Below are 12,573 nucleotides of genomic sequence, written 5' to 3'. Positions count from 1 at the left end.
CAGTTTGCAAGCTATGCTTGTGGTCATAGAAATCAAATTCTGTAACTAGATAGAGGTGGGGCTGCAGCAGCAGTTTTGTTCACCAGTTCATCCAGACCATCTGTTCCCAGTGCATATATTTTACATGCTTACACATGTAAAATATACTTGATGAGCCATGCATACACACTGAATGTGCTAAGTGCAGCAGGACTATGCACACAGAAATAATTTCTCAATTGTAAAGTCCCTAGCAAAAGTTTCTGGAAGCTGGGAAACTGGAGGTACCAGATCTGCTTTCTCTGACCTCATCCTTTTCTTGGTTCCTTTATCTGCTACTAGGGTTAGGATACTGCACTTAAAAGACCTGTTTCCTCCTTCTGTGTGACATTTTCCTTGGCTTCTCTCTTCCTTGAGACATACCCAAAAACTGGGCTGACCTGCTGGTTCCAGCTGCCAAATCATTACCTGAAGGTATGAGGAAGATTCCACACTGCCATAGAGTTGTGTCAGAAGGGATAAGTCAGGGGACTTTAAGTGAGAGAGCATCCAGAGCAGCTAAATAGTATACCATTGATGACCTTAGACCTTACATGAATAACTGTGGGAATTAATAAAACTGAAGAGCTAGGAGTAGTAGATACTCAAGATTTGAATCTGTTCAAACTGTGGCTTGCTGAGATATCAGTGTAAGGACTGAATGGGCTGTGATAATAATCTGCTGCGACGCCTGCATGTTGCTGTCTAGCAGGCTTTCATTAGTAGTGTCTGGTTACACCCATTACTGTCTGCTGTATAAAATCAGAATTTCATTTTTAAAAAGAGTTTGAATATTGCCTAGAAGGAGCATCTGCCTCAGCCTGTTCGTTTACTTCAGTGGTTAATTACCTCACTAACAAATGTCTACATGCTACTTCTCATGCTTGTTGTGCCTTGGCCATTCAGTTGTGTTGAACCTGTTTGGCAAGAAGTTATGGGCAATCACCCCAACTTGGCTTTGTCTAGGAAGACTGAAATGCTCCAGTACAGTCACTTCAGAGTCACTTTACAGGCACATTTCCCTTTTCCTTTTCACACATATCTCCATGTCTGCTCACAGAAGCTTTTTCTCTCAGCTTGTTCCAGTTTATCAATATCCATTTCCTGTGTTAATGCTAGAGCAGTGCTCAGTGTTGGAGTACTGTTTGCACCAATGCTGTATGCAAAATCTGGCCCTGCCAGTATCTCCACAGCTTCTGGTAGTACCTCTAAGCAGGATTTGGCTGTTTTTTTGTATGCAGATAGAAACAGGTCCTCCACACAGGATCTAGCTGAGTAGCTGAGATCACTATTACTCATCAGTGCTCTTCAGTATTTACCATACACAGTCCTCTTATCACTCCCAGAGACCTACTCATATAGAAGCAGTGAGGGCCCAGAATGGATCCCTGTGAACACCATGAGAAATTCTCTTGTTTTATTTTACCCAGATACAGAAGTTTTAATGCATCTCCCTGGGAATTGTTGTTTAACTATTTCCATTACATCAGTGAGTACTTTCCAAATACAGAGCAAGAATGCTGTGATTGTTGTGTGCTGTAGCATTATTAATGAGCTTTGGCAGAACTGCTGTTGTTCTATACAAAATATTGGTGTAATTCAGTGGTTGAGCTCTGGAATATCCCACACATCAGTAATACTCTCTTACTGAGGAGTGGTGGAAGGTGTGCACTGTGTACATGCTGTGTGCTTATTGGACAGTCTTCACAAAATGTAATATGAGGCTGCTCTGGCTAGTTCCCTAGCTGTATGGATTCTTATTATTTTAAAAGAATATTTTGCTGATTTTTTGCTCCAGACTAAATATTCATACATCTGCAGCACTACCAGCTCCTGGCATGTTTGCTGCTTCTGAGAATAAAATTGACAAACACATCCAGTGCACGTGCCAGAAGGTAGCCAGACAATTCTTGGCAACTACCACTTTTTGATATGCACACTGTTCTTGTGGGAGAGGGGTAAGACAAACCAGCTGTGGCTCGCTCCTTTTCCCTAACTGCAAGTGCCTGCAGGATGCTGGTTTTCTACTTACTGTAAAAAATTAGTCTTTTAAGGCTGGCTGGCTGTGACAGTGGCTGATCATGCTGCAGGAATGTACAGGTGAATAAGGAAACCATGGTGCCAGTGAAGCACTCAGGAGACATTGAACTTGGAGGAAGGCTGAGGAAGTGATACATGAAGGCATCACATTGCATTCAGAAGTGTCCCAGCTAGTGCTAGGATACATGTTTTCCTAGCTCCAGACTCTGGTGAGATTCTGAGGTTGTCTGGATTTCTCCTTTATTTGTTGCTGTTCCTGTATAATATCAGGACAGATTACATGTAGTGGTTTATCTTCATTAAGTCTCTATGTTGCTGGAACAGCCTTGTGAGGGTGCAGACAACATAATTTTTACATGAAAATCAATTTCCAGCTTTAGGTCTTGTAGGAAGATGGATGTATAAATGAATTTCCTGATGATGACGCAACAAATGTGACAACAGTGAGACCACACAGTTAATTTCTCTCACATGTTTGGTTTCTTCATTGGTCTGACTCTACTTGATTTTTGGAAGCTGCTACTCTGGTGCTGAGTGGTGATATAGATTAATAAATGATTATGACTGCTTGCATGAAAAACATCTTTTTATTTTCTTCTAGCCAATCCCTTGGGTATTCTTATAGCAAACGTTCTGTCACCTGCACTAGTTCCTGAAGGAAGGCACATCCCATTGATGGTAAATGAAAACTGATTTTATCTCAGCCACTGGGATTGGTTGGGATTTGTGTTTGGAACAGTGGAGCTGGAAAGACCTGTAACATTGCTTTGCTTTCTGTTGTGTAGCTAGGTGTTTATGCCATTCCTGCCCTAACGGCCTGTGTTCTAGCCACTGTGGGGATTCGTGAGAAGGTTCCTCCAACACCTCCTTCAGCCAGTGCCACTAACTCCACCTCTCAGCCTTTCTTCATTGGGCTCAAAATGGTAAGTGCTGTAGCACAGAGAGGAACCAGTGTTTAAATGAGAGATGCAGCTTTGACAGGCAGGGATTTGTTAAGGAATCTGCTGAGAAAGTAGGCTCTGAATTTCACTCCATCAGTTCTGCCATGGAAGATTCTCTTCCTCAGGGAGTGAATTCTGCTCACAACAAAGCTGTGAGGGATACTATCTGGCCATTTAGCCATGGCTGGTTGCTCTTTAGCCAGTACAGACAAGAACACTGGACTCCTCCAAGAGGACTGCACAGCCTGAGCTTTCTGAGATGGTAGCAGATGCAGTAACAGATGAAGAAGAATTTGGGCATTGAAGAGATCCCTCCTTCTTACACGGCCTCTGTTTTTTCACTTGTCTGCTGGCCGAACTGACAAGGGGTTCCATACTCCTCTGCTCACAGGGTTGCCCTCAGCATTTCTAACTAAGAGGTCAGGGCATCTAACCCCCTAGTCTGTTGTCACAGCCTGGCCATTTTTCCTTCACCACTTGTTTAAGTATGTTAACTTCTTTCTCTAGCTCCTGAGAAACAAGCCGTACATCATCCTGGCAGTGTGCTTTGGAGGAGGAATTGGGATGTTCACCTGCTTTTCAGCTCTGCTAGAACAAATCCTTTGTGAAAAGGGTTATTCAAACGTGAGTTTTTTCCCTTCCTCCCCACTGACCACATCTTCCATGACCCAAATGATTTCCTTGATAAGTAAATCAGAACAAAATGAAGACAGTTGAATATGTTGCACTGTCTCATATCTTATTTGCATGTTCTCTTTAATGTATGTTAAGCAGTACATTAATGCCCAGCACAGTTAGTCAGTTTTTCAGTGTAATGGATGATCTAGGTTTTTATTACTGCCTTTGTCCAGGCTCACTTTTGCAATTTAAAAACCTTTTCTCCCCAAACACTGTTTAGGGTATTGCATTTTCCGAAGCTGTTGTAGAACATAGATGTTTAAGCAGCTTTCTGACTTCCCAGAGAGGCTTGGAGACTCATGTGAGCCCTAGAGCAACCAGGCTGCTGAAGGCTGGCTGATGCAATTGCTTTTATACTTTAGGCAGTCTTACATGAAGTCAAGGCAGTAGGAAATCACAGGTACTGTGACATATCTGTTTCTCCTTTCTTCCCAGGGTACTGGCCAGGTGCAGCTTTCACGGCTGTAAACAGGGTTTGCACAGCTGGTTCCTCCTGCTGTCTCCCTGCAATAACAAGGGGCTGCACCAGTTCCTATGTTTCCCCTTAGGCGGACAGCACTTTAGTCCCACTGCTTGTATCCTCCTGGAGTCCTCTTAAAGCACTCTTAACTCCAGCTGTTAGATGTCTGCACATTGACCTGCCTTGCTGCACGTTCAGCTTCCCTTGCCAGGCATGCCAAAATTTGTCATCCAGTGAAACCTCAAGACTACTCTGTTGTCCTACACATGTAGGAGCACTGGTTCTGGGCCCAGTTGTTTGCAGCCCACAGCCCTGCAGTGAAAACTTGCTCTGCCTCAGAAAGTGACCCGCTAGCAGCAGGCAGGTGGATCAGTCAGTGACATTAAAACCTCATTCCTAACCACTGTGTTTTCTCAGCTACTTAATTTTTATGTCCACTAGGTATTTGCTGGCCTGGATGGTGCTCTGTTCACAGTGTGCGGTTTGTTGGGTGCCTTCCTGCTAGGACTGTATGTTGACCGGACAAGGAATTTCATAGAGTCCACTAAAGTCTGTTTCTGTCTGAGTGCCCTTGCCAGCATCATTTTTGCAGTGGTGAGTTCTCCCTTGCATTGTACCACACCTATGGGCTTATTTCTGTTGCCACCTAGTAAATCATCAGCTCAAAACAGGGTCATTTGATGTCACAGTATTTATTAAGCTTTTATGAAGATAGGATTTTTAACAGAAAAACCCTTTTCTGGAGATCTCACAGAGTAACTTTGGAGCTTCAGACAGAGCTTCAATACGTAAATGAATTGATGCAATTTACTTCCTTATGTTGGATCACTTCTCTCTTACCCCTCCTTTTCTTCCTCACCCTTGTCCCATACAGACAAACTATTAGTTCAAAGCAGTAAAATAAAATCCACCCATCCAAATCTGCTTGATGCCCTGATGTTTTGAGCTCTGAATCCAGACACAGTTTGTACTTCACAAGCTCCATCCAGGCCTCTGGAGCTCTGCTGCAAGACACCTGCTGTTTCTTTGGGAATTTAAAGCATTATTAAGGAATGAGGTTACCAGCACTCTGGCTGCAGGGCTTATGCTCCTAACTTTCTTAGTGGTGAGACAAGGCCATTTTTTTCCACCAGACCTAGGAATTAGGCTGCTTTGGGCATTAAATTTAGCACCAAAGTTTGTGGATTATTCAGGTTTTTTCTTTGTGTTTGTTTGTTTGTTTAAATATCCCAGTGTTACAAACATGAATCTAACATGGTAAGGAATAGTTTTAAGTGTAAACTGAGCTATAGTATCCCAGTGAATTCTCACATGTAATTCACTGCAAATTGCCAGTTCTGAAATGCTTATCAGGATGACAGAGTGTGTTTCACTGAGTTGTGGAGATAAAGCAAGTGCACTTGCAGTTAGTAAGTTCAGAAAATCAAGTCACAGTACTGTGACTGCATCCACATTCTTCACATAATTCTGCTGATCCTCTGTTGCCTGGCTTAAAAAGCTAAATGTTCACTGAGTAGCAATTTGTTGACTCTAGAGATTTGGAGAATGAAGAAATACAGTGCTGGTGGATAGCAAATGCTTGGGACTACCTGCAGGTTATGAGTTCAAAGACCTTCTGTGCAGCAAAGTTGACTGAGATTTTTATGCTGTTTTTCCGCCTGCAGGCTTCTCGGTTCAGACATCAGGCCATTGCTCTGGCCATCTCCTGCTCAATCTTTGGTTTCTTTGGTTTTGCCATGTACCCTGTTGCCATGGAGCTGGCAGTGGAGTGTTCTTATCCTGTGGGAGAAGGCACATCTACAGGACTGATTTTTGTTGCAAGGTAAGCAGACAAGTTAAATCCAGGTGACAGATGAACGTGGGTTCCTGTGCACACACAGGTTCATTGATGCAGACAGAGCAGAATGAGCATCACTGTCAGCCATGCTGCTGCCTTTGTGCAAGGGATGAAGTGGCTGGCTGAGCTGTGGAGTCAGTGAACTTCCACTAAACGTTTTGGTACTTTTCTGCTGCAGGAATGACTGAGCCCTAAGCAGTGTTATGCCTGCTCAGTACCACTTTTGTGTAACAAGTGGAGCTGCAGCAGCAAGAAACCAGTCAAAGAGGGGCAACAGACACTTGATTTGAAAGCTCTTGTCTCCCACTGGTTCTGAACTTCATTGCTGCTATCGGCCAGCTGTGATGAGGAGGAGGCTGAAATCTTTTTCCCATCCTCACCCCTGCAGTGAGAGGTATTTCCAAACCTCTAGCCAGTGACTAAGCCTCAGCACCTTGACAGCTGTAGTTCAGTACCTTCCCAGCTTTGCAGTGATTGCACTGTCATCCTGCTGTGTTGGCAGGGTGTTCTGAAAGGCTGATGTGGCCTGTGAACCAGAGCCTGTTAGCCAAGGGCGTTGGTCAGGAACAGCTGATTGCGGCTTTCTCTGCAAGAAGGACCCTGTTCTGGGCATTGCTTTCTTTTACTGAGGAAACTGGACTTGTTTTGGTCATTGGTGAAAGAGGTAGTCACTGCATGCTGGCTTCTCTCCACAGCCAGATTGAAGGTGTGGTTTTTATGATTCTGCTGCAAGCCCTCACTGTCCGTGTTTCTAAGGACCCATCTTCTACCTGCGCTCTTGACCAGGATGGAGCCCTAGACTGGACAAGTAAGCACATCTTTAAAAAACAATGCTGCATGCTCAGCTGCACACTACATGTCCCCCACTCCCACCTATGTCTCACTGTTAAGGACCCTGCAAGACCAGTTTCTACTGCACCTGTCTCTGAGCTTCACCACTCTTAGTGGAAAATCCTATCCATGTAGCACACACAGCCTGTGCTGCTATGCAATGTGGCAAGTCAAGACTACGGACACACTGACTAAAAATTAATTCCTTTGCTTCTGCACGCATAGATGTTACAGGGTTTGTAGTGTGCCTGTGCAGCTTTGTTCTGACTTATTCCACACTACTGTTCCTAGCCAGGAGAAGGCAAACTGAGATGAAATGGAGCACAAATATGCTTGCACTGTAAGCTAAATTCTCATTTTGATCTCTTATTTATGTAATACTAACATCAGTTTCTAAGGACACACCGTAACACAGAGGCTGGCAAGCATTTTTTCTTTTAAATTTTCAGCTGAGCAGGAATCCCCAGAACCAGCTCTACTTGCTGACAGGGAACAAGACTTCGCTGTCCCCAAAAAGTAATATGGCTTCCTCAGGGTGGTGAGGTTCAGAGAAGCCATTGATGTCCCATCCCTGGAGGTATTCAAAGCCAGGTTGGATGAGGCCCTGGGCAGCCTGCAGTAGTGGATGGCAACCCTACCTGTGAGAGAGAGTTGGAAATGGGGCTTGTAGTTTTCTTCACCAGTCCCCAACACACAGCTGTACACACACATGCACACAAAATACATGCAGACGTATTCCCACAAACTCACTGCGTGCAGTGATGTAAGACCTCCAACCTGTGGGGCCATGGAGGACTTGAGTCCTGGCAGATTCAGTCAAATCATCTTTCAGAGTCCTTGTTATGTGAGGTGGGATTTGACTTTCACCCAACCAGTGTTGCCCAGTCTTAAGCTGTACATTGTCCTCAGGCTAGCCCTGGAGAGATTTTCACCTGGACCGTGCAGTTGCTCTGGACTCTGGACAACACTGGAGAATGAGGATTCAGTTCACTATCTAAAAGTGTATCTTGTTTGCAGCTCCAGTCCTGTTGATGGCAGGCCTCTGCAGTGCCATGGCATGTTTCTACGTCATCTTCTTTCACACTGACTACAAGCGGCTCCATGCTGAGACAAACAGTAGTGACACGGTCAAGGCAGAAGATACAGGATCAGATGATGTTCCTGAAGCCTAATCCAGCTGAGGAGGGCATACCAAGGGACCAGTCAGGGAAGGACTCAGGCCTGTGAGCAGGGTTCAGGACTGCACGTGCTCAGCTGGCAGGCGGGGATATGGGTCCTGCTGCAAAACAAGCACTTTGGATTTCAGAAGGGGGGGGGGGGGGGGGGGGGGGGCTACTGCAGGCATTGGGGCACATTTGCTATGCTTCCCCCAGTCTGGTATTTATTTGTGAGTGTAGCACTGGGCTGCCAGAGAGACCAAAGGAACTGGACAACTACACAGATAACAGGGATTTCTCCCTGACTTGGTTCAAGCTGAAGAAATGTTGCAGAGAACAAGAGCATCATATTTCACCATTTTTGCATGTGTACTTGGATCAGAAGAGAAGCTTTAAAAGGAGTGGAAGCACTTCCTACCACAAACATACCAGAAAAATTGCCTTCTAGAACTGTGGTTCTCATACAATGTAAGGATTCTTCCTGTTAAGTGTGGAGCTCCTAGGAGGCACAATAGTGTGGCAGGAGCTACATCATTCTGTTGCAGTGAGGAGATGTAAGTGTATGATCTGCAATATAAATCTGTTGCAAGTAAGACACTTAGTCCTCTCTTAGAAACAGGAAAAGAAAACAGGACTGTTTGAGAAAAAATGAGTAAGCAGCAGACATTAAGTATGCCAGTTTTCCTTGCCCTGTCTGGTCACTTGCTGGATGCTGAGACATTTTAGATCAGTTTGTTTTAGCTGGGCTCTGTTTGTTTCATCATCTGTCCTGCAATTCCATTGATTCAAGCTTTGCACAAGAAGACAAACTTGCTGATGTGATTAGGGTTGTGTATTCCACCAAGCCAAGACATGCTTTCCCATAGGAGAAAGTCAGTCAGTCATGCAGAAGTCAGGTCACTCTTTCGTGAATGGTGTGGCAGTGCTTGGTGGCGCAGAACTGGCAAGAGATCTGGCAAGATGACTATGTAGAGAATGGATGGCACCTGCACAAGTTCCTGCAGATTACAGGGACTTTTTTGAGGAAAATCAAGTAAGAAACAACATCCAAAACGTTCAATTTCTCTCTGCAACTGACAGCTATTCTTCAGTGTTTGAAGAGACTGTTAGTGACCCAAAAGATCCCTTTGGACTTCTGTTACACTACCAATTACAGTGGGTATAATGGTCTTTTCATTTGACAACAATACTTGCACAGCAGCCCAGTGTCCTGCTTTGGTGTTCAGGTCTTAATGTACAACTTCAGGACTTTCTACTTTCGAATATTTTGGTGCTAAAAAAAACAGATGGTGGAACTTGGGGATGTTTCATACCATGCGGCTTGCAGGGGGATCTCAGAATTGTTGACCTCTGAAAACAGTGACTGTTTTTCTCCACTCTGGTTAGATGTTCACAAGGCAAAGAATGCACTTTCCCTAAGAAATAAGGTAAAAAAGAACTTTCTCAATGACTGAATTCTCTTCTGTGTTAGCATGTAGTTAGCTATAGATGTCCCGTTCATTGCCAGGACGACCTTTAAAGGTTCCTTCCAACTCAGATGATTCCGTGATATGGAATTCTCTCCCTTTATAAAACAAATTCCTGCATCTTTCTAGGGAGTCAGCTAGTTCTTACAGCTCCAGCCTTGCTATCCTTTGCAAGTACTGATGTCTGTCAAGGTGAGCAGGAAGGATGTCTTAAACTGAAGTGAAGCAAGATGAATACAGATCTGTCAGAGGAATGAAATTAGCCATCTCTGACACTAACTTGTTGGTAATTTCTGCAGCCCTGGGACTAATACATGGAATTAACACCAAATACACCGGTTCACTTCTGAGTCCTGATGTACTGGGAAACAAAAATCACTTGGTACTTTATAAATTTATATATTAGCAAATGCTTATGTTTTTTAATAAAGGGTCATTTAATAAAATATTAAGAAAAAAATAATCTTTTCTCACTTTTTATAGATGCAAGGGTGCATCACATCTGCTACAGCAGAAATGAAAGGTTTCTATGCTTTGCATTTGTGCATGAAGTTGTGTTTGAAATCGTGATGTTGGGTGGTATCTTAGATCTCTAGAAAGGCAGTATGAAATTAGCTGAAGGTGATACTATAGTTACCTTTATGCTCAAGGACAGGTTGAGAGAGGTAACTAATAGCAAGCATCTTCAAAATCTGTAGTCCTAGTCAGAATCTACCTTACGGGAGTTAAATACTCTTATCTTTATCCAATCATATAAGGGAACACTGAAAGGCAACATTTTTTTTTCCATCAGACATACAGGTGTGCAAAGCTTATTCTGCATTCCAGATATAATGTGAAGTGGGCTGTTCCTTCACAAGGGTTGTCATACACTCAAAACGTACTGAAAAGGCATGATGGTGTGGCTAACAGTGGAGCTAGGTAGTTTGTGCGCAGCTTGTACTACCATTTATTTGTACTGGTTGTGCTAACTTAACGTTTAGTCTCCAGAACAAGAGAGTCAAATTTCTGCCCAGGTCAAACCATGGCTACAGTTAGCTTACTGCTCTGTGTCCTTCTCAGGGGTGCATAACTCAGCTGCTGCTCACAGTCCTTGGAAAGCCTATGAGTAGGAAGCTGAAATCTTCAGGATAGAGGGATTTTGATGTTAAGGCATGGCCCTGGCATGCTGGATTGATGGATATGTGTCTTCTTCCTGCCAAAGGTCTGCTCTGACAGCATTAGCAAGCTTTCTGTGACTCTCAGTCACAGTAACTCTCATTAAAGGCCTTGGTAGTAGGTATCACTTGTACTGCAGAATACTAGCGAAGATGGGTGGTCCTTGCAGTGGTGTGGTCTCCCTAGAGGCTTTCTGGTTTTCTAAAAGGCAAAGATGTAAAGGTCATTTGGTTGGTCAGCCAACTGCTCCCATCAGGTAATTCTGGATCTTAAAGGAGTCCTCTGTGATAGGGATGCACATTCTTTCCACCCTTCTCACAGCTCTCTGCCCTCTTGATGCAATCTCCTCTTGGGACTGCATGGGCCTGGCAAATGAAGGCCAAGTTCTCAGGAGTCTAGGGGTGAACTATGCTATACCCTGGAGACCAAGCACTTCTCTCCAAACAGTTCTCACCTGCACTGTCCTGTAGAGACCAGATTTAACTGTAGGTGTGAGAAAGGCAGAAGGAGTTGTACAGATAAAAGCACTGTATAGGATGTTCCTTTGAGTACAGCTACGTAAGAGCCTTGTGGAGAGGTCAGGTGAGCTGCCATGAGGTGAGCTGCCAGTCACCAGTACTGCCATGCAGCACTTCTGATGGGGCATGTCAGCAAAGAGCCTGCTGCCTCCACAGCTATTTGCCCACTAGTACAGGAAGACAACACCTACAGGACTGGGTCACCTATGATATAGACTAGGCTATTAAGTGCAACTCTAGGTCTGTAGCATGTTTAAAACCAGTGGCCCTGTTCTCAGTTCCACTGTGTTCACACGGCTTTGCAAACAGCTCACTCTGTAGCTTTGTCTCAACTCAAAACGGTAGTTTAGGATGGAAGAAAATATGTCCCAGCACCACATATGCTGCAAGAATGAACAAAACTAGACTATGTGGGAGGCTTTGTGGAAAAAGAACTTGGAAAGGTTTTAGGAACAATATTAACTTTCTGCCTGGGCAAGTTTTTCTCATGTACACCCTGTGAGATCCCATTTCAGGAAGTCTCAGACTCTCAGATCAGTCTCTGAGAGTGTGGTGACAGAACAAGTCTGGCTTTCAGAGTACATAGTTGTGACCACTGAAGACAGCAAGGCGTTTCTGTGGGGCAGTCCTGAATTTGGAGCCTCTAGTTTCTAGACAGGAAAAACCAAGGCAGTAGCAGAAGGCAGTAGAAGGCTGGAAGTAATGGGGCTTCTGGAGCATTGGGCATCTCAAAACTCTAGAAATCCCAAGATCCAAACAAGGAACAGCAGTAGGCAGACAGCATTTTTCATGGTCAAATCCCACTGGTGGCAAAAGCCAAGATTTTGCTTTTCCTGAAGCCCAAACATATGTGACAGCCAAACTCACTCTGCTGTTAGTGGGAGCAGCTGGGGCTCAGGGTCTCTGGTAGCTGTACTACTTTGCTACCTCAAATCCATGGGCTGGTAGTACATCATCACTGCCAGCCCCTTTCTGAGACATGTCTACGAGATGTAGGTGTAAGATGTCAACATTATTAAGTCTTCGAGGGCCCTGAAACAGCTTTTCTGTTATATTTTGGGTCTAGCACAGACTGAGGTCTTTGGATTCAGTCATGCAGCGATCAGGAGCTCTGGAGTAGTTTCGGTCATTTCGAGCTGTATCTCGAAGGCCATGAAGCAAAGCACTGGCTGTGGGCAGCATCACCGCCACTCTTACGGCTACCACTACGCCAGCAAACTGCCTCCAGCCCCACAGCCGACTGCCTCCACGCCTGCGCAGTGCCGCTTCCTCGGCGGGCCACTCGATAGCCCGTGGCCGCACGGGGGCGGTAGTGCCGCAGTGGAGTCCGGGGCGGAGGGGGGGCGGAGGCGCGTGGATGCCGTCGGTCGTACTGTGCGTACGCATGCGCTCGGCTGTGCCTGTAGGACGGAGAACGGACACTGCGCATGCGTTTGTTTGTATCTTGATTAGTGGTCAAAGCCGTGCGC

The 12,573-nt window shown here is 44.8% G+C and overlaps 1 protein-coding gene across 5 annotated transcripts in view; it reads left to right on the top strand.

Annotated features, from left to right (window-relative positions):
* Nucleotides 1–8,107, top strand: part of SLC49A3 (solute carrier family 49 member 3) — a 96,180-nt gene extending 88,073 nt beyond the window's left edge. For all 5 annotated transcript variants that reach the window (XM_048932183.1, XM_048932182.1, XM_048932185.1 and 2 more), the window contains exons 4-10: nucleotides 2,660–2,736; nucleotides 2,844–2,981; nucleotides 3,507–3,623; nucleotides 4,579–4,731; nucleotides 5,802–5,959; nucleotides 6,670–6,782; nucleotides 7,823–8,107. In XM_048932183.1, coding sequence (XP_048788140.1) covers nucleotides 2,660–2,736; nucleotides 2,844–2,981; nucleotides 3,507–3,623; nucleotides 4,579–4,731; nucleotides 5,802–5,959; nucleotides 6,670–6,782; nucleotides 7,823–7,977 — 911 coding nt within the window. In that variant the 3' untranslated portion in view covers nucleotides 7,978–8,107. The remainder of the gene's footprint in view (nucleotides 1–2,659; nucleotides 2,737–2,843; nucleotides 2,982–3,506; nucleotides 3,624–4,578; nucleotides 4,732–5,801; nucleotides 5,960–6,669; nucleotides 6,783–7,822) is intronic.
* The last annotated feature ends 4,466 nt before the right edge of the window (nucleotides 8,108–12,573 follow it).

This window comes from Lagopus muta, chromosome Z (genome assembly GCF_023343835.1).
Source record: "Lagopus muta isolate bLagMut1 chromosome Z, bLagMut1 primary, whole genome shotgun sequence".
Lineage (NCBI taxonomy): Eukaryota > Metazoa > Chordata > Aves > Galliformes > Phasianidae > Lagopus > Lagopus muta.
This window is presented reverse-complemented; position numbering and strand designations above follow the sequence as displayed.